The sequence below is a fragment of the Microcaecilia unicolor genome, chromosome 3 (genome assembly GCF_901765095.1).
Source record: "Microcaecilia unicolor chromosome 3, aMicUni1.1, whole genome shotgun sequence".
NCBI lineage: Eukaryota > Metazoa > Chordata > Amphibia > Gymnophiona > Siphonopidae > Microcaecilia > Microcaecilia unicolor.
Genome location: NC_044033.1, coordinates 230,938,783 through 230,959,549, shown reverse-complemented (window position 1 = coordinate 230,959,549; position 20,767 = coordinate 230,938,783). Strand labels below are relative to the sequence as shown.

Here is a 20,767-nt window from a genome sequence, read left to right as displayed (position 1 = left end):
TTGTGCGTGCAATTTTGAGCATTCGCCCAATTAGCATGTGCAATGTAATTGAATAACAAACTAATTAGCGCCAATAATTGGCTTTTTAACAAGCCATTTTCAGCACTAATTAGATTTAATTGGATTTTTACGCCTCAATTTTATGCACGAGTAAACTAAGGGAGCGCAGAAATGGGGCGTTCCTAGTATTCATGTGTGTTGTTATACTTTAGGCGTGACATTTGCAGCATGTTTCAGTTGGTACAAAGTTAGCCACAATTTCCAGATATAAGCACTGTTTCATAAACCGCACCTAACTTTATAGAACAGAGCTTTTTTTCAGTGCCATTTGTTTTGGTGCCATGTTTAGAATTCACCCCATAATGTGAAAACACTCACCTAGAGCCATTAACATAATGGATCACCAGTGAACGGCCCAGTATGCTGTAGGGCCCTGACAGTGGTAATCCTGGATCAATGTAGTCTTCTGATAAGAAGTTTTCGTTTGTCAGCATGCCGTACTTCCCACTTATGTCCCCAACTTCATACTGATCTGCTGTGCCATTACCAGGGGCTGGAGATGACGTCATGTTAACATGGAATGGATTGAAATGGCCCTTGATGTAATTGTCAGCACAGGCCTCGAGGGAGTTCTGCTTTATAGGTAGTATGTGAACATGGTATCCCCCACTCAAGCCATTTAATTCAGTGAAATTGACTTTTATTAAAGTGGAGTCCAGATCCAGATTTTGAGAAACTTGGAATTCTCCTTTGGCTTGCCCTGGACCAAACCACTGTTCAGTTTTCCCGGTAACTGGATGCAGTATTGTTACATTTGCACAGCCTATTCTATCGACTACCCTTTCTGCCCCATGGATCACCACAGACCTTCCAACAATTGAAGCAAACCCAGACAGAGCAGATGTAGTGTCCGTGAAAAAGCTTTTCGCTTGGCCTAGTCTTGTGTGGTTGGGGAGCTGGATAGGCATAAGTTTTCCTGAAAAATCTCCTACTTCACATCGGAATGGGCTGAAGGGGTGACACTCCAGGTTGTAATTGATGTTGCTGACACTGGAAGGATTGAAATGTCCATGGGTGCTGGCGCACGCCTTTGTGCTGGAGTCCATTTCTGTACTGATTGGGAACTCATGGACATGCCAGTTATGGTTTGTGGTTGTCGGCACTGAGGAGTTGCTATATGAGAGTTCAATGAAAATAGACAAGTCAGCATAAGGATTATTTTTCAACTGCCTGAAGACAATCCTGCCAACCAATGTCTTTCGAAACACAGCAACTGCTGTGGTCATTTCACCCTCATTCTCAATATTACCACAAAGAATTCTTGAATTGTCTGATTTGTGGATGACAATGGAGCGTCCAATGATACTATTTCTGCCAAAAAGGGGCAAGTTCCAATCTATATATGTAGACTGAAAATTCTTTAGGCCCTGCAAAGACCCATACCTCCCACTGAGATCTCCCAGTTCATATTGGTCATGAGTTCCTGCAAGTGCTTTGGGGTATGTTGATGCACTGATATTAATGCTGAAGGGATTCCAGTGACCTCCTGTGTTGCTTTCACTGCACAAGTTTTCTTTTGCAAATTTTCTCAGTCGGACAGGGTACTGGTGAACATGAAAGTAACTGATATTGTTGCTGAGGTTCTCCAGCTTCACTACTAATTGTGTAGGATCAAACGGGGAAATCTGTCTGAAGTGGAATGAACCTTTAGTTCCCTTCATGTTAATGACAGCAGTTGCATCTATGGGCAGCAGTTCCCTTACTTCGGCACATAGCCACTGATCTTTGTAATTCAAATGAACAAAAGCCTGGATTTTAGTCCCAGGCAATTCCAAGTGGGACTTCACCTTTTTCTGAGGTGTGCCAACTTTTATCGGAATAAAGTCAGTCGGGCTGTGCTCGTTCAGGATATTGTCACATCTTGACAATAAATGCATAGTGACTGTGAGCTCCGTATTATGTTCCTCATCAAGTGCAATTAAATCTGTCAAAACGGTCAAAGGCCCTTCACCGTTATGCTGTCGAAAATGCACCTCACCAGCAAGAGAAGTATAAAACTTAGCATGCCAAGTCTGTGTTGTGTTTGCTTTTGTCCTTACTGTGGCACATGCTTCAAGGCCACAGGATTGTACCAGGATCGAGAAATCTGTCAGGCTGTTATTCCTCTGAAATAGCTCTTCTACATTCACAGGCTGACTGGTATCATTAACAATGAACTGGGACAGCTGGTCGCCGATGTTCTCCTGGTGGCAAGGGTCTGGGAAATGGCCATACATGACAGGGTATTCATGCACAGAGAAGACTGTCTGTTCACACAAGCCAGTCAAATTTATCACTGCCATTTGATGGATGGAGTCAAACTTCAAGTTTCCTTTTATCCCTGCCATGTTCACATCTACTGTATAATTCTCAGCCCATGCTGCCACTACAAGTAATAGAAAAAGACAAAACCATAAAGTTAGAAAGACCTTAAGACAGTGGTGAATGTGATAGTCTTAAAATAGAGCATCTGGCAGTTTAAATACATCAACATTAATTGTCCTTAATTCATGCCATTGAAGATACCAGCATATATAGTGGCTATCAAAATCCTACACCCTCTTCCAAAATATCCACATTTTGCTGCCCAGATGTTTAAATGCCATTTCAAAACAGGTGCCATTCACAAGCAGGGAAGCTTCCTACATCTAGATGTCAAGGAGCGTAGGGAAAGAGAGTGTCCTGGGTGGGCCTACCAGACAGACATGCATTCCCCATTTCACATAGGGAATCCATGTCTATATTAAAAAAAGATAGATGTCTGTATTTACATGTGCTCTGAGGCATGTGCAAGTGGCTGCTGTAATGGACGGATGTAAGTACAAATATTTGGGCCTGACCTGAGCCCTTCCCCAATACCCAACCTCCTCACCGATACCACCTCAACATCTAATCCCACTATTCCTTATGGCTTTCCTGCAGTTAATACCTCCCCTGACAACAGGCCTTCCCCCAAAAGAAAATCCCTGTGACACCCCCCCCCCCCAATGGCAGCAACTCTTCCAATAGAAGACTCCCCCACCAGATGAACTGCCTATAGGACTCCCCCTGATACAACCCCTCCAAGTATGGGTAAGTACCTACCATGGGTACCTACCCCTCCCAAGGTCAAAGCCCCACTGAGGACCCTTTTTCCCGCAGCTTAGTAAAAGGCCCCCTGAATTTCATATTGTGAATTCTCAGAACTGCATCAGTGTTCATTTATTAATTTTTTTCTTTTATCAATAAACACTAAAAATCTATTACATGCTTGCAAAACAATCTCTAAGTCTAATACAGGCAGAAATAAGATTATATAAATACATAAGCATCACATTACTGGGACAGACTGAAGCCTTAATTCTTCTGTCTGTTTACCTGTCTTATCTAGATTGTAAGCTCTTTGAGCAGGGACTGTCTTTTTTGTGTATGGTGTACAGCGCTGCGTATGTCTTGTAGCGCTATAGAAATGATAAGTAGTAGTAGTAGGACCCTGTTTACTAAGCAACGCTAGCATTTTTATCTCGTGCTAAACGCTAGAGTCGCCTATACGTTCCTATGGGCAACTTAGCGTTTAGCACTTGCTAATCATTAGCATATACTAAAAACGTTAATGCGCCCTCAGCATTAATAAACAGGGCCATTAGTATCCTGTTTCCAATAGTGGCCAATCCAGGTCACAAGTATCTGGCAAGATCTCAAAAGAGTAAAACAGATTTTATGCTGCTTACCCTGGAATAAGCAGTGGATTTTCTCAAGTCCATCTTAATAACAGTTTATGGACAAAACGGATTTACACATTGAGTCATTTTACTGCATGTCAATCATCGTTTGTGGTATATATAATTCAATGTCCATGCCACTTGTATTATGTAGGGCGTATTATAAGAAAGATGAGAATTCGTTTGATAGAACACAAAAGTCGTTTAGTAACAAGAAATCTTACAGCCCCACTTGTTACCCATTGTTTACAATTCAGTCACAAGTTTTCTGAATTACATTGGTTTATTATAGATCATGTTCCTACCACTCAGTCTGGCGGGGATCGAGTTTCAGTTTTAACCCGCCGGGAACAGGAGTGGATTTATAAATTACAGACTATTAGCCCTCAAGGCTTGAATGAGAACATTGAGTGGAAAACGATTATTTGAGACTGTAGCCTGGTGGGGTATTATTTATGAGATTCCTATTTCCTGTTTTTTTAAGTTCTATTTGTGGGCAAAAGTATATATTTTTCAACAACACCTTGAATATAAGTTTGTATGTGTACCAGCAGTATACCATCAGCATATGAAAGTGTTGTATAACCTTTAAATATTAAAAAAAACATTCTTTTCATTGTGTAGTGATATCATGAGAATGATTTCCGGTTCCTGCCTCAAGATGGGCGCCTTTATAAGCTGCAACAGTGAACACTATGAATGTCATATACATTGTTTGGTCAAGAGGAGATGGCTTTAACCCAAGTCCCTGAGGAAAGATTGTTGAAACCCGCGGAGTCGGGCATTTCCAGGGGAAGGCAGTCGGAGACCCAATAGTGGCTATGGTACCTTGAAAGAGCGAGCGAGGACTTAATGAGAAAGCTGATAAAACTTTGCAAGATAAGTTCACGTTTTTTTGAATCTTTGATTTGTTTTTGTAGCACTACTTGAATAGCACGTTTATAAAATGAAAGAAAAAAAGAGAGTAGCCCGATGAAAGAAGTGCTATGCCACTAGGCAATAGAAATGCAATTGCCTTTAAATAGTGGTTTTTGCTGAGGGCACTCTTGAGAAAAAGTTTAAATAGACAAAAGTTTGAACAATTGCAAAAAAAATTTTAAAAACTCCCAGAAGTGATTATTTTCACAAAGGTTTGCTCAATGTGTGGTTAAACCAGCCGTGGCTATTCTAGGGTAGAAGAAGTAGTCTTGGTTCCTTTTTTACATTAGAATGTCAACACAATACACAATAAAACATTTTAATAGACAGCTTGGAGTGTAAGCAATGATAGAACATATAGATAGATGAGACACAGTAAGAAAATAAGGGACTAGTTTAAAGAAAGTTGTTTGAACATTATCTTAGCTAGGATAGGAGTGGAACGGTTCTTCTTAACATACTTATAAATGATCTGTAGATGGGAACAATGAGCGAGGCAATCAAATTTGCAGAAGACACCACATTATTCAAGGCTGTTAAATCACATGTGGACTATGAAGTATTGCAGAAGGACCTTGTGAGACTGGGAATCCGAATGGAAGATGAGATTTAATGTGGACAAGAGGGAAAAACATCTCAAAAGCAGCACAAAGCAGCAGATGGGCATTTTTCTTGCAAAAAACATCCAAGTCATGATTTTTGAAACTCAGAGTTAGGATGTTTAGCTCCACAGTTCATCTAAATCACAAGTGCTCATGAGCCTCCCTATAGGAGCCCTGGATTTACTGATGGAATATGGGTAGATTTCGGGGCTATGGATAAATCAGAAGTGCTATGTCTGACACTTAGAACAAAGATGGCATGGCACCTTTTCCCTCCATTGAGCATGACAAATTGAAATATTTGGGCCTATTTATTCCTTGGCATCTATCACATCTTTATAGCACTAATGTACATCATTCATTACAAATCACCAAGTCGTGGAGGGGCATAATCGAACGCAAACACCTATCTCCATGGGCGTTTATCTCCGAGAACGGATCCATGAAGGGGTGGGCCGAACCGTATTTTCGAAAAAATGGACGTTTTTGAGCTGAGGGTTTGTTTGTTTTTTTTAGCGATAATGGAAACTAAAAACGCCCAGCTCAAAAACATCCTAATCCAAGCCATTTGGTCATGGGAGGAGCCAGGATTGGTAGTACACTCGCCCCCCTGATATGCCAGGACACCAACTGGGCACCCTAGGTCAGTGCGGTGGACTTCAGAAAAAGCTCCCACATGCATAACTCCCTTACCACGGGTGCTGAGCTCCCAACCCCTTCCCCAAAACCCACTACCCACAAATGTACAACACTACCATAGCTCTTAGGGTTGAAGGGGGCACCTACATGTGGGTACAGTGGGTTTTGGAGGCCTCCCATTTACCAGCACAAGTGTTACAGGTGGGGGGGGATGGGCCTGGGTCCCGCCTGCCTTAAGTGCACTGCGGTACCCACTAAAAGTGCTCCAGGGACCTGCATTCACGCAGGCCTCTAGGACTTGTTGCTGCTGTATAACATTGGCACACCAGTTGACACCTGAAGACTAATGTCTCCGAAAACGTCCTTTATTGGAATAAGCACATTTACTCACAGTTAACTGCAGAGGTTGTGCCCCACTGGCAACATGTCTCCCTGGTACTGAGATTAGCAGTAGGTCAGAGCTGGCAGAATGCTGTACAATGCCCTCTTTCAGCCACATTCAAGGTAAGAACTAAGTTGTCTAACGTGGCTAACACAGGAAAGGGAACTAAAACTGGCTTACAAAAATGGCCACTACCGCATGGACTACAACAGGAAACACAACAGGGCACACTCTGACCCAGTAGGCAGGGGGAAAAGCACCATGGGAGAAGAGCCTACCAACTACCAACATCGTGAGACTGTAACACAAGCTAATGAAATCACGGAGCCCAATACCCTACACCCACCACAATGCAATGCTGATGTGACCCTGTAGTGCACCCGAGAGCCACATCTGACCCAGGGAAAGGCTGTGAGAGGATCAAACACATTCTGCTGTCGTGGAGGTGGGTACGGCATTTGAGGCTGGCATACAGGCTGGGAAAAAAGTTTTTAAAGTGGGGGTTTTTTGGTGGGAGGGGGTTAGTGACCACTGGGGGAGTCCGGGGACATCATCCCCGATTCCCTCCAGTGGTCATCTGGGCAGTTGGGGCACTTTTTTGGGACTTGTTTGTGAAAAAAAAGGGTCCAAAAAAAGTGACCCAAAATCGCGGTAAAAACGCCTTTTTTTTCGATTATCAGCTATAGACGCCCATCTCTCCTCGGCTGATAACCACGCCCCAGTCCCGCCTCCGACACGCCCCCGTCAACTTTATTCGTTTCCGAGACGGAGTACAGTTGGAAACGCCCAAAATCGGCTTTCGATTATACCGATTTGGGCGCCTTTGCGAGAAAAATGCCCATCTCCCGATTTGGGTCAAAATATAGGCGTTTTTCGATTATAAGCTGGATTGTGTACTAGGTAACATTTCTCCTCAAAATGGTACTCTTACCCAAATGGATGTATTCTCTTCAGTATTTATCTATTATTTTAAAAACATGTAACTTGCAATATTATAATACTATGATTAGAAAATTTTTGTGGGGGCCAAATAAACCTCATATTGCTTTATGTCACTTGCAATTATTGCATTAAGAATTAGATTTGGGGTTGCAAGACCTCCAAGCATACAATGTTGCTCGTCATTTAAGATTTATTTGAGACCGCATTTTTGTCTCTTTTGAAATTAGTTTTGAACAGAGTGGGAGGAGACCTTGCTTTTTCTTATTTAGTTCACGCCAGAGGTGGTGGACTCCCTCAGTATTTAAAGAATCATTTATTATTTAGACCCATGAGATGAGCATGGACACTCTTTGAATAAAATATGGTTTACACTCTACTTATTTTAGATATCTGCCAATAGTTGGCAACGCTGATTTTCCTCTGGGACTGATGGATGCCTATTTCAAAAGATAGGTCTCTGGAGGACCATCCTGATTCATCATGCGCTTGAGGATGAGAAGGCAACAATGTAATTTTATGATGCTCTCAAAGATGCTTATATGTTGAGACCACGGGACTGGTATACATATCTACAGTTGCAGCACTAAATATAATCTATAATTCTATGCCCTTGTCATTATGTGGCAAACTCAATATTAAGAAATTCAAGGTGCTTTTGAAGGCATGGTTATTCAGGCAGGCATACTCTAGAGACTATCAGGGGCATAATTGAAAGAGAAGGACGCCCATCTTCTGACACAAATCGGGAGATGGGCGTCCTTCTCTCAGGGTCGTCCAAATCGGCATAATCGAAAGCCACGGGGATGACCAAAGTTCCCGGGGGGGGTGTCGACAGTGTACCGGGGGGGGTGCTTAAGAGATTGGCGTCCTCGGCCGATAATGGAAAAAAGAAGGGCGTCCCTGACGAGCATTTGGCCGACTTTACTTGGTCCAATTTGTTTCATGACCAAGCCTTGAAAAGGTGCCCGAACTGACCAGATGACCACCGGAGGGAATTGGGGATGACCTCCCCTTACTCCCCCAGTGGCCATCAACCCCCTCCCACCCCCCCAAAAAAATTTTTTTAATCATTTTTTTCCAGCCTCTATGCCAGCCTCAAATGTCATATCCAGCTCCATCACAGCAGTATGCAGGTCCCTGGAGCAGTTTTTAGTGGGTGCAGTGCACGTCAGGCAGGCGGGCCCAGGCCCCCCCCCCTATCGCTTACACTTGTGGTGGTAAATATGAGCCCTCCAAAACCCACCCGAAACCCACTATACCCACCCTTTAAGGGCTATGGTAGTGTTGTACAGTTGTGGGGAGTGAGTTTTGCGGGGCTTGGGGCGGGCTGAGCACCCAAGGTAAGGGAGCTATGCACCTGGGAGCAATTTGTGAAGTCCACTGCAGTGCCCCCTAGGGTGCCTGGTTGGTGTACTGGCATGTGAGGGGGACCAGTGCACTACGAATGCTGGCTCCTCCCACGACCAAATGACTTGGATTTGGTCGTTTTTGAAATGGGCGTCCTCGGTTTCCATTATCGCCGACCTAAGGACAACCATCTCTAAGGACGACCTAAATTTGCTGATTTGGGCATCCCCGACCGTATTATCGAAACGAAAGATGGACGTCCATCTTGTTTCGATAATACGGGTTGCCCTGCCCCTCTACGGGGCCATCCTGTGAGGACGCCCTCATGAAAACTTGGGTGCCCCATTCGATTATGCCCCTCTAAGGCAATTCGATTTGGACACTGGCGCCTTGAGAAAGAGTATGCAGGCTTAGCTGTTAGTTATATTTTACTGTGCTCTTAAACGAATGAATGGTTTGCTTTCCTATTGGACATTGTAATTCTTTTTCTTGCTTTTAATTTTTGAATTTGTTAACCGCTTTGATCTGCATGTCAGTTTAAGCAGTATATCAAGCCATGAATAAATAAAATAAATATATTCTCTACTTCATAAGTATGCGGTAGACTTCACTGAATGATGGCCTCTTCCTGCTGTACATAAGGGTTTGGTGGGCTGTTATTGTGAAGGACTTTAAAAAATTGAAACCAGACACTATGAAGAAAATCACTGATCGCTGGTCGCGGGATTTTGGGACATAATCTGTGGAGGAATTACTATGGAGCTTTAGAGATAACTCACGATTAGTTGAGAGTATATAATTACAAGAGTTACATCACAAATTCTTAATGGGAATTGAGGGTTCTTAATGGGTGTTGAGGGTTGGGATTTGATATTTCAAAGTCTGGCAGAGTTAACTGTGCATTTTGATAATCTTTTGATTTGGGGGGATTTTAATGGGGAAGTGGACTAATTCTAAGGCACGGCTATTTTTGGATCATGTTGAAGATTTAGGTCTGCAATGGATGAAGCAGGCCCCTACCCATGTACGGGGCCTTGCACTGGACCTTGTGTTCATGGGTCCAGAATGTAAACATTGTTTGTGTTCTTTGGGAGTTTATCCATTATCCTGGAGTGATCATTTTTTGGCTGTAGTTTCTTTGGAAAAGGAAATGGGGCGCAGGGCTGTGGATAAAGGAAATGGAGTATGGGTTAACTAGAATTCTTGATAATAAAAATGTTAATTTATCTATAAAACAGCTTTTCACACTTAACAGTGTTTGGAACTAAGCTCTTCGATTGGCCTCGGTTGGAAACAGGATGCTAGGCTTGATGGACCTTTGGTCTGATCCAGGATGGCAATTCTCATGTTCTTTTGTCTCTCTAACCTCATCTCCCTCTTCACTCTTTCTCCTTCAATTTTCTCTTTTCCTTTCCTATATGTAACCCAACCCCTCTTCCATGATCCTGCTCACTTCCCACAGGTAGTAAAGCGGGAGCTGGGTAGAAGTAAATTCAAGGCAGGCCCACTAAGAACTGTCATACCAGCAAGGGTGTGGCTATTTGGCTCTCATGAATTAGACACACCTCTAGTTGCTAGGCTCCTGCAAGGCACTACTGTCTACCACTCGAGTTCAAGTTCCCTTGAACTTGGGTTGTAGCTAAGTAGCCTCTGTGGGTTTGAATCCTGTAAAACTTCTCAGAGAGGTTCTGAAATTAGGAATGGCTATCTTCACTCCTGCAAGAGTGCTTAAATCATTGACTGCACACCTTCCTTCTATCCCGTGCAGCAAGAGTCTAAAATACACAGTTCTTTTTCCTATATCTCACCCCCCTCTTTGGAATTCCCTATGTTAAGTCTTTTGTGGCGAACCATCATATCTAAAGTTTAGATCTCCATTAAAGGTCCATCTCTTTTCCTTGAGTTTTCCAGGCTCTACTAGCTGATTAGGTGGATGGGGAATCATACAGTACTTGGCTGTAACCATTTTCTTTTCTCAGCCCTTTTGACTACTCTATCCTATCCTATTACATATTGCATCCTGTTCTAATTCTGATTTATTTTACTTTGAATATCGTAAACCACTTTGATTGCATTTGTTGAAAAGCAGTATATCAAGAGGCTCATTTTCAAAGCAATTAGACTTACAAAGCCATATGATACATGAAGATTACCGCACTAGTTCCTATTTTACCCACAGAGTATTGTTGTAACTTGACCTCATTCTGCTGGCTATTAATTAATCTCCATCATATTTGTTGTCATGGCCTGTGCCTTCCACAATTATATGTGCATTAAAATATATGCAAGATGCTGCAGTTATATAATCACATAATTCCACAGGGTGTAATTAAAACATGCCAGAGTTAATTAAAGCTGTGCTTACTTAGAGTTTCTGATCCAGGCTCCAGCACTCTCTTGTCCAAGCCCAAGCAACAGCATCATCATCCCCTTCAGCCCTCCTTCTTCCAGCACCAGTAACAACATCAGACCCCCTTCTCAAGGCCTCAGCAAAAGTATCAGGCCCAAGCCCCAGGACAGAATCAGCACCTGTCTTCTGCCAGTATCAGCATCCTTCTTCCAATCACAGACTCCCTTCTACCAGCCTCCTTCCATCCTCAACCCTTCTCCTCCCTATGCAGGTACTTTCTCTGACCCTAAAGGGCTTACAATCAAGTTTTTTTTACAACTTTTTTTTTGTACCTGGGGCTTGGAGCTGCAGTGGGAATTGAACCCACGTTGCTAGGACCAAAGTCACTAACCAACCCACTATCAGTGGGGCCGATATTCAGCTGGCAGCAGGCAGCACACGTATAGCCCCTCACCAGCACTGACCCTGGATATTCAATGCAAAGCCGTTTCCAGTAACAGGCATTGAATACCCAGGTTTTTTAAAAGGCGGCTAGCTGATATTCAGCACTATCGGCAGTCCTATGTACTAACCTTAGCTGATTAGCGCTGAAAATTAGGGCCTATATCGGACCTGCTCCTGGAATGACCCCCAGGATAACTGGCTAGTGTTTCGGCACTAACTGGTGATTTTTAGTTGGAATAATCAGTTATCTTACACTGAAAATGACCGATTAGCTGCCAAGACACAAGTTATGTATTCGGTAACACCACAAACCTGGAGTAAATGTGGCAGAGACACACACAACTGTATAGTATTCTTTAGGTTAACATGCATAACTGGAGGTCCTGTCCGTCTCCTGCCCTAGCTCAGCCCATGTATATACTCCTTTCCATTTATGCGCTAAGTTACAGATAGAGCTTAAGCACCGTGCTCGCACTTTCACAGGAAGATGTGCACTTAAGGGGTCTTTTTACTAAGCTACGGTAAAAGGGGGCCTGCGCTAGAATCAGCATTTGTTTTTTGATGCGCACTGAGGCCCCCTGTTACCGCAGCGGGTAAAGGGCTGTCTTTTTTTCTGGAACAGAAATGGCTATGTGGTAAATGAACCACTTGCTGCGGCCCTTTCTGGGGGGGGGGGGGGAGCACTTACCACCACCCATTGAGGTGGCAGTAAGGGCTCCCACGCTAACCCAGTGTAACCAGGCAGTGCCAGAAACAGCGCATGCTGGGGGTAGGAACTACCATCGGGCTCTTGCAGTAGTTCCGGTCTGGCATGCGGCAAACCTGTTGCTGCGCAGCAACCCTTTAGTGCTAATAATCTGTAAATTTCTATATGCAAGAATTGCCCTTTATGCGTATCGTGCCAGGGCAAGGCATAGGCAAGGCAGTCCTGAAAATTATCTGGATAGTGGCTGACTCAGGAGCTTAGCCAGATGGCCAACTTTGGGTGGGCCTGAGCCCAAGGTGGGTGGGCATAGAATTTGCTCCCCCCCCCCCCCATACCCCTCCAGTTTGCTCCACTCCTCCCTGCCCACAAACCCCAAATATTAAATACTTGAGCTGGCGGGGATCCCCAAACTCTGCCAGCTGAAGATTTCCTCCTGCTCGAGCTGCCGGCAGCACTTGCCTCAAATTGATGCTGTTGTCAGCAGGCCGTGCACGCTCAGTGCTTTTGCATGTGCAAAAACTGAGCATGTGCAAAAGGGCCGGTCTCAGCATCAGATCAAAGCATGTGCTGCTGGCTGACATTTGGAAGAGCGCTGGCTGAGTTTGGGGATCCCCACCAGCCACAGCAAGAGTGTCACAATTTTGGGTGGGCCTGAGTCCAAAGTGGGTGGGCCACTGCCGGTGACTTGTCTGGATAACTTAGGCCAAACAGAAATCTGTTCTAAGTTATCTGTATAAGTTATCCTGATAGCAGTCTAAAGTTCTGGCATTAACTACATTATCTGGATATTCAGGACCGGCCACTGTATTGTTAGTGCTGCTGAATAGTTGAATACATTTTGACTGCCCCAGCTGAATATTGACCTGCTAAATTTTAGGCTCCTAAATTTCCAAGGTCCCTACTGTAGTTTTAAGTGCCTTAAAATTAGGCCAGATCAAGGGGGAGTGGGTTGGGCACAGAACAAAGTTAGGTGCTTAGGCTTCATTTCAGCAGGGTGGCTAACTTAGGTTCCGGAAATCAGGTGATTTCATTAGCTGACCTAAATTTAGGAAGCCCAATCAAATGTAGGTCCTTAAATTTTGAAAAGGAAGCTGACCTAGACGTATAGGCAGTCAGATGCACAAATGGGTGGCATCCCGGCATGCACAGAAATGAGGTCAGCGTAGGGGTGAAGGGGTTGAGTAATTAGGGAGGGGCTGGCAGACAGGCCTAAGCAGGATAATCAGGGATAGAAATGAGAAGGGAGTAAAGGGTAGTGGTGGGGTAAGGGGAAGGAAAGGCAGGTAACAGGAGGAGAAGTACAGGAGGCATGGAAAAAGGAGTGGCCACAGGAGGCATTAAGTGTGGCGTTTGCAAGGGTGCAATCGCCATTTTGCCTGCTGCGCCTACGGCTCATTACTCACCATTCTGCTTCTTCCTCTTCTTTATTTCTGGCTGGCCACTCTTTTGACCTTTCCTTCAGGCTGCAGGTGCCATCGTTGCTTGGTGGTTGAGCTGGAGCAGCAGAGGGTGCGGGTCCTCAGGTCATTGAATGCTGGAAGATGGCACTAGGGACATGCTGCACTCACCACAGGTAATCTTGGTGGCACATTCTTCCCATAGATCAGATGGCCGGAGGGTGTGTTGTGCTGCTGTGATTCCATTCTGGTGTGCTGCGCTCCTGGCTGGGCTGCAGGCCTCCCTGATTGCATTGTCTTGGCACCTTTATGCAGCGGCACATGCTGGTGGGCACATTGGAGGTTGCATGCAAATGAGTGCTGGCTCGGGAATGCAGGTGCAAGTTTGCCACCAGCTTGGAGAATGAAGATCGCTGCAGTGTGGACCTTTGTGGAGCTTCCCTGGGGAGGGGATGTCAGTATTTGTGGCAGCACAGTGCTGAGGCCTGGGTTACGAGTGAGGCCTGGGAAGCAGGATTAAGGTGGCATTGTCAGAGAATACTGAGATGTTTTTGACACCTGAAAGCCACCGTCACGTGGACACTCTAGCTGAAGGGTCGTTTTAGATGGGATAGCATCGATCCACACTTATATCTGAGGTGGCTCTTCTGATACTAGTATATATATATATATATATATATACCATGACCACTGGTTAGTTTGTGCTGCGGCTTACCCTTGGAACCTGTGATTTGTTGCAGAGTCTTTAGCTCTCTACAGTATACTAATAATCCACAGGATTGGTAGCATGGAATGTTTCTACTAACTGAGTTTCTGCTTGTGCCCTTGATTAGTCGATGTTGGAAACAGGATGCTGGGGCTAGACGGACCACTGGTCTGACCCAGTATGGCTATTATCATGTACTTATGTTGTGTTCAGTAAGGCAGCAAATTAGATTTGAGTTTGATCAAGAAGGGCTCTAAATAAATATAATTCCACTAGGCTCTTCATGACATCACACACTACCTTTATTCAGTCTTCATAACTGAATTCCTTTATGATATGTTTATGATATGCAGCTGCATTCTACTGATGATCCCTGCTCTTTAACATGTATTTCTGATCTCTCTGCGAAACTAAATTCATTGCTGCTTACCACATTAAGATACATAAAGCTACTTAAAACCAGGGCCGGGCTCTTCTCCCCTCTAGTACTCTTGAATCTGAGATCCTCCGAAAAGTACTGTTTGTACTTAGTAAAATACTGCTAGAAAATTAATACAGGGTTACCCCGGTCATCTAATCTGTAGAACATTCACAGGAACAAGAAGAAACAGGAGTTTTTTTTAATTTCACTGTTAAAACTACTGAGTTTGTACTTTCTTCCCATTCAAAGGACGGGGGGGGGGGGGGGGGGGGGGGGGAGGGAAATGGCAAAATGATAGTTAAGTTGTTTCTCACAGATTTGAGTTCACTCTCCTTTACAGTTTTCTTACATAGTCAAGGTTTTTGTTTTCCTCTTATAAATCAGGCGAACTGCTTATAATGGACTTTCTTTACTGTTCCGGAACAAAGTTGGTGCTTGAAGGAGATTACACACATCCAGGGGTGTGCAGGTAAAGTTTTAACAATGGGTTCTCTCTGGGCATAGCCAGCCCTGCAATGGGGGGGGGGGGGCAGGAGTGAACTGGTGAGGGCAACACAGGCGTCTCTCTCTCCCCCCCCCCCCCCCCCGGTACAAGCATGCTAGGCATACCTTTGTTGGCAGGGGTGCTGAGCCCCACCAGCCAATAAATGGACTGCCACCACTTGTTTCTGGCTCTGAGCAGCATGCTGGGACTTCTCTGGCATGCATGAGAAGTCCCAGCCTGCTGCTCAGAGCTGGAATCAAGGAGCGGGGAGAAGCAGCAGTCTATTTACTTGGCTGGCAGGGTTCAGCATCCCTGCCACCAAAGTAAAAGAGACTTCAGGAGGGAGCTTGAGCCCGCATTTTGGGAGCCAGTTGTTAAAGTAGCCAGGGGGGGGGGGGGGGGGTGCTTTAACAACCGGCTCCCAAAATTCTTTAAAACTTAACAAATGGCTCTCGCGAGCCCATGAGAGCCCGTTCCAGCACACCACTGCACCCATCTCTCGTCAATTTAGGGTGCACTACAAAATTGTTCAGATAGTCTTACGAAATTCCTTCCCTATTGTTTCTCACAAAATTCCCTCCTTACTAATCATGCTGTCTTATGTTACCAGTGTCTAATTCCTTAATCTACAACAAACACAAGCTATGTACCGCAAAAGATAAATGTCTCCTAAGGAGTTTCTCATTTATCCCATCACAAACAAGTAATTCTCTGAGAACAAGCAGGCTGCATTATTCTCACACGTGGGTTGACGTCCGCGTTGGCCCAGGAATCGGCATTTACCATAGCAAAATCAAAATCTTTGCTAGAGCCTTCTGGCGCACGTACAGCGCACACTGCTTATGCGCGGACTAACTTTTGCCCGCGGCGTGAGCACGTACCTCAGTATCTTTTTTCCATGACGAGGTGCAGCAGGTTCCTCCTGTGCTCCTCATTTTGCCTGGGATGAAGAGCCTTCTTTTCAGCGATTTTTTCGCGTAAGTTTTGCCGTCTTATTTAGTTTCTTTAAAAAAAAAAGGCTGTGTTTTTTTCCTTTTAAATCCTCAGTTTTTTTCCCTTGTTTTAAGTTTTCTTTCTTTTTCAACATGGCCACTTTTAGGCCGCATGGTCGGGTTTCTCCCTTTTTTGTGCCCTTTTTACTAGGCACAATCGAGTCTTTTGATTTCACCGGTGCCGTTTTTCCTTCCATGTCATCAAAGATACCCAGCGGCTTCAAACGTTGCACTCAGTGCAACCGGACCATCTCAGGTACTAATACCCATTCTTGGTGTATCCAGTACCTTGGGCCCGACCATACCCAACTAGTTGTGCTCTGTGTTTTCATATGAATAAATGGACCCAAGTAGCTCGAAGCCCAATGTGAGAAACCTTTTGGGGCTTGATCCAGTCCTTCGACGTTGGCATTGGCATCGGTACCGAGGTTGATGGCGTCAACATCGAGGGATGCATCAACGTCAGGAGCACAGGTAATGGCTGCTGAGAGGCCAAGACACGCTGGGAGCAGTGAGGCATTGAGTGGGTCTCCACCTGTCTCGAGGCCTCCTGCTGTGCAGGCCCCACGGGGCCGACCATCATCAAACCCGACCCTGAGGCGATGTGAGGATTCGATGTCATCCTCGTCGGCATTGAGGAGTCTCGGTGACGGGCATCAAGCGAAGGCAAAGAAGCACCGTCACCGTTCTCCTTCAACACACGGTGCCAGGAGCTCCGGGGTGTTGAAGGATTCAGCACCAGAGAAGTGTCGGCACCAGAAGGACCGCTCCCCCTCCATACAGGAGGTGCCGATGTGTCAGCCTCTTAGCAGTCCAGTTCCTGCTCCTGAACAAGCAATTCTGCCACTGGCTGCTCCACCGGCTCCTCAGCTTTCTCCGATGGCAGCTCTCGATGAGTGCATCTGGGCCCTGCTTGCACCTTCCATGCCGCCTGCTGCAGTGGCATCTGGCCCTTCACCTGCGGTGAGGTCCCCCATCCTGGGTGCCGCAAGTCGGCTGCAACCCAGGTTGACTCCCCTTCGACGTTGGTGGAGGAAGCTTCACCGCAGTCCATGCGGGTGTCAGCCTCTCGACATCACCATCGAGGACGTCGGTCCTCGGCATCGAGGCAGGCTCAGTCTTGGAGCTCACTTAGGGAAGTGCTTTCCGATACTGATGAAGAGCATTCATGGGAGTCAGAGGAAGATCCCAGTTACTTCTCCTCCGATGAGTCTTTTGGGTTTCCCTCTGAATCTTCCCCTCCACCTGCAAGGAGACTGTCTTCCTGAGAGCCTTTCCTTTAACTCGTTTGTGCGGGAAATGGTTGAGGCTATTCCATTCCCTATGGAAGTGGAGGATGAGCCCAGGGCTGAGATGCTCAAGGTCCTGGACTACACCTCTCCACCTAAGGAGGCTGGGATGGCTCCTTTGCATAAGATACTCAAGGAAGTCCTTATGCAAAACCGGTTGTTCCCTCTGTCTGCCTCCTTGATCCCTAAAAAGACTGATTCTCAGTATCGGATACACGGTGAACCTGTGTTGATGAGGTCTCAGTTACCCCACAATTTCATGGTGGTGGACTCCACCCTCAAGAGAGTGGTTAGAGCACTGGTCTTGCAATCCAGAGGTGGCCAGTTCAAATCCCACTGCTGCTCCTTGTGATTTTGGGCAAATCACTTAACCCTCCATTGCCTCGGGTACAGACTTAGATTGTGAGCCTTCCTGGGACAGACAAATATCCAGAGTACCTGAATGTAACTCACCTTGAGCTAATACTGAAAAAGGTGTGAGCAAAATCTAAATAAATAAATAAATAATTGGTTCCACAAGTTGTCACTTATATCTGCTCAGGTTTATATACCAGGGTGCTTGTCATTGATGACATTCCCAGTGCATTCCTCAAGTGTATCATTCAGCTTGGAATATTCCATTGAAGAAATACATGTTCTGGTTGCTATACCAGTCTCCTCAAGACTACTGGTCCTTGGTCAGGAAGATAGTTTGGGTGTCCCTCTGGAGGTACTTGTCAACTGTACTTATTGTATGTCAAAGTCCAGACCGTAAAGGTGACTAGGCCATTGGTGGTCATATACATAAGTGGCAAGCAACAGATCGTGCCCAGCTACTGTGGTATGTAGCCATGTTATCCCTGATTTGCATATGCATAATCTTGTTTTCAAACTGCTCTCTGCCTCCAGTGGTGTTCAAGGGGTAATGGCATTACTATTGAACTATAGGGCACATACCTGGCTGCACACCCACCCTCTTTATTATTAATTTTGATGTATACAGAAGTACAGTTTCCTGCTATTTCTTTTACAAGTCCTACCACGCTGTATAAATTCCCTACCACTCTCAGTATTTCTTTACAATTCCTCACACTCCATCTCAACTGCTCATGCAGAGGCTCGGCCTGCCGGGCTAGAACAATGGAAATGGCTTTTGTCATGCGTTGCCTGACAGATCAATCTATTCTTTGCCTGGTGGGCCAGAACAATAAAGATGGCTTCTGCCATGCATGGTCTGAAAAAATCTATTCTTCGCATGGCATCTTTTATTCGCCATTGTTTTTGAGGTAATGCGCCCCTCATCATGCTTGGAGTGTTGGGTGTTTAGCACCAACTGCCTCAGACATGGAAGCTGCCATTTTCCTACAAATAAGTTATTTGAAGAAAAGCAGGGTAACAAACTTCATTAGTTGGTAGTTGTGGCATTCCAGCCTGGCTTTCCACAGGTTTAACAGCCATGTTCTATATTATCTCAACTGCATGATCACCATTGCTGCTTAGTACCTGCAATGGTTACAAGTAGCGACTTGAAAGGTTAGGGAGATGGGACCTCTCCCTTGGCTGAAGACTAGCAGACATAACACTATTCTGAACAAAGTCAACTTCATTATATCTACAAGGTGGGCTTCTTTATCTATGGGCAGAACTGTCTGTCTTGGGTGTATATGCATACCGGGGAATTTGCACAGCTATGAGGAGGGTAGATGGGGAGACCGCAATAAGCAACATGTTGCTATCTTGATCTATGGTGATGGGTCCTAGCCTGTTAAGAGTACACAGCAGTATGTCTTAGACCAAATTAAGGTCAAATGGAAGTGGTTTGGTCTCATGCTAGCAGTGGCATGGATGATGTCTAAGACCAGGGGCAGTCCCCCTCTTGTACAGAGGAGGGCCGTTGCCAGAGTAACAGATGATTGGCGGTGCCTACCTCAGACTTGTACGGAATGGGGAGGCTGAAGGTATCAAGAAAGAGAGTCAACGGTTGTGAAGGGGAATATGCTTTTATGGTAACCCCTGATCATAAGCAGTGATGATAGTGCCTAGGCATGTCTATGGTACATGCCCCAGGTGGAGCAAAAAATCTACCTGGTGAGTAAGGTGGAAGTAGAGGGAGCTGTGTGACTCAAAATGCTGGACACCTTGCCCAAAAAGGATCTAGACAGAAGATCAAGCCATGTATTTAATTGCTGATTAGTGTAAGCTGCATGCATGATTGTAACTGTACGATATTGTAAACGTCTTTGCATATGTAAGATGATGAATGCTGCAGCCATAATAAATTCCAGTCTTCTTGCATAATGTGTCAACTGTTAATATAAGTAATGTTTGGCGTGGGATCGAAGGAGAGTGCCAAGGTGCCGCCTGCTCAGCTTGTGTTAGGATCCAATGTTTTCTGAAAGAGGCAACTAATAAGGATCCTACATTGAGGCATTTAGTCTTGTCTTAATATTGGAATCAATATTACATCCATTTTCTTTTCTTGATCTTTCCATTTTCATGCTTCTCTCTGTGTGCCTCTCTGTTTTTCAGGACAAATTTCAAATTTTTTCAGTATCTTTGTCACAGCTTCTTCAGTTTATAATAACTGCCCCTAGTTCCTGTGAATTCTCAGAGTACAAACTCTGGTTACTGATGCAGGTCTTATGTCTCGTATTGCTAATCCTAGTTTTCTGCCAAGTCTCTGAATAGCTGTCTCTAGATATTAAAAGTCAATTATCATATCACTGTAACTTACTGCCGACTCTCCTTTCACACTTAAGTAGCACTAACACAGCCCACCCCGCATGGATTCTCTAGTCTTTCTTTCTTTTCTGTCTTCTTACCTTCTCTTTCTATACTGTATATACACATTCTTTCTTTTCATCTGGTTTCTCCCTCATGGTTTCTACATATCATGTTTCATTTCAGTACAAGAGAAAGTATGATTCTCCTATTATGCACAGTACAACCTGAAGGATTTTTATAGTTTATCCACTTAAATGTTCTGTTTTGGCAGAAACATTGATTAATCCATTCAATTTCTATATTCTTTGTTTCTGCATAATTTATATTCATGAGAAAATGACAACAAAACAAACCTTTTATCTAAATATCAATAGTGCTGAAATATAGTGTTACTTACCACACAGTGCAAGAAACGTTACTACCAGAAAAGGACACATGCTGACGGATCTTTTTCCTCAGAAAGCACAGAGCAGAATGCACTGGCCCGGGATGTTCAGTGCTTTATGAATGAATTACACAACCTACACCTTGCCCTGCTACACCTTACTGGTAGTCTGTGATTGGCTAGGACAATATTGGCTGGCTACTACTTTTAACTCTTTTGTCACTGGAGATCATTGACTGGAAAATAGCTCTTGCAAGGGCTACACTGGGAGAAAGCTAATCATTTTAGCTTAACAAAATTAAACAGCATTTCAATTGAGG

At 44.7% G+C, this 20,767-nt stretch overlaps 1 protein-coding gene across 1 annotated transcript in view; it reads right to left on the bottom strand.

The window, feature by feature from the left end:
• LOC115466359 overlaps positions 1–20,549 on the bottom strand; it is a 63,100-nt gene extending 42,551 nt beyond the window's left edge. Inside the window, exons 1-2 of the mRNA XM_030197548.1 lie at positions 20,460–20,549; positions 379–2,425 (exon numbers count right to left, since the gene is read on the bottom strand). Of these exons, the coding sequence (XP_030053408.1) occupies positions 379–2,425; positions 20,460–20,499 (2,087 nt within the window). The 5' untranslated portion in view covers positions 20,500–20,549. The remainder of the gene's footprint in view (positions 1–378; positions 2,426–20,459) is intronic.
• Positions 20,550–20,767: the final 218 nt, after the last annotated feature.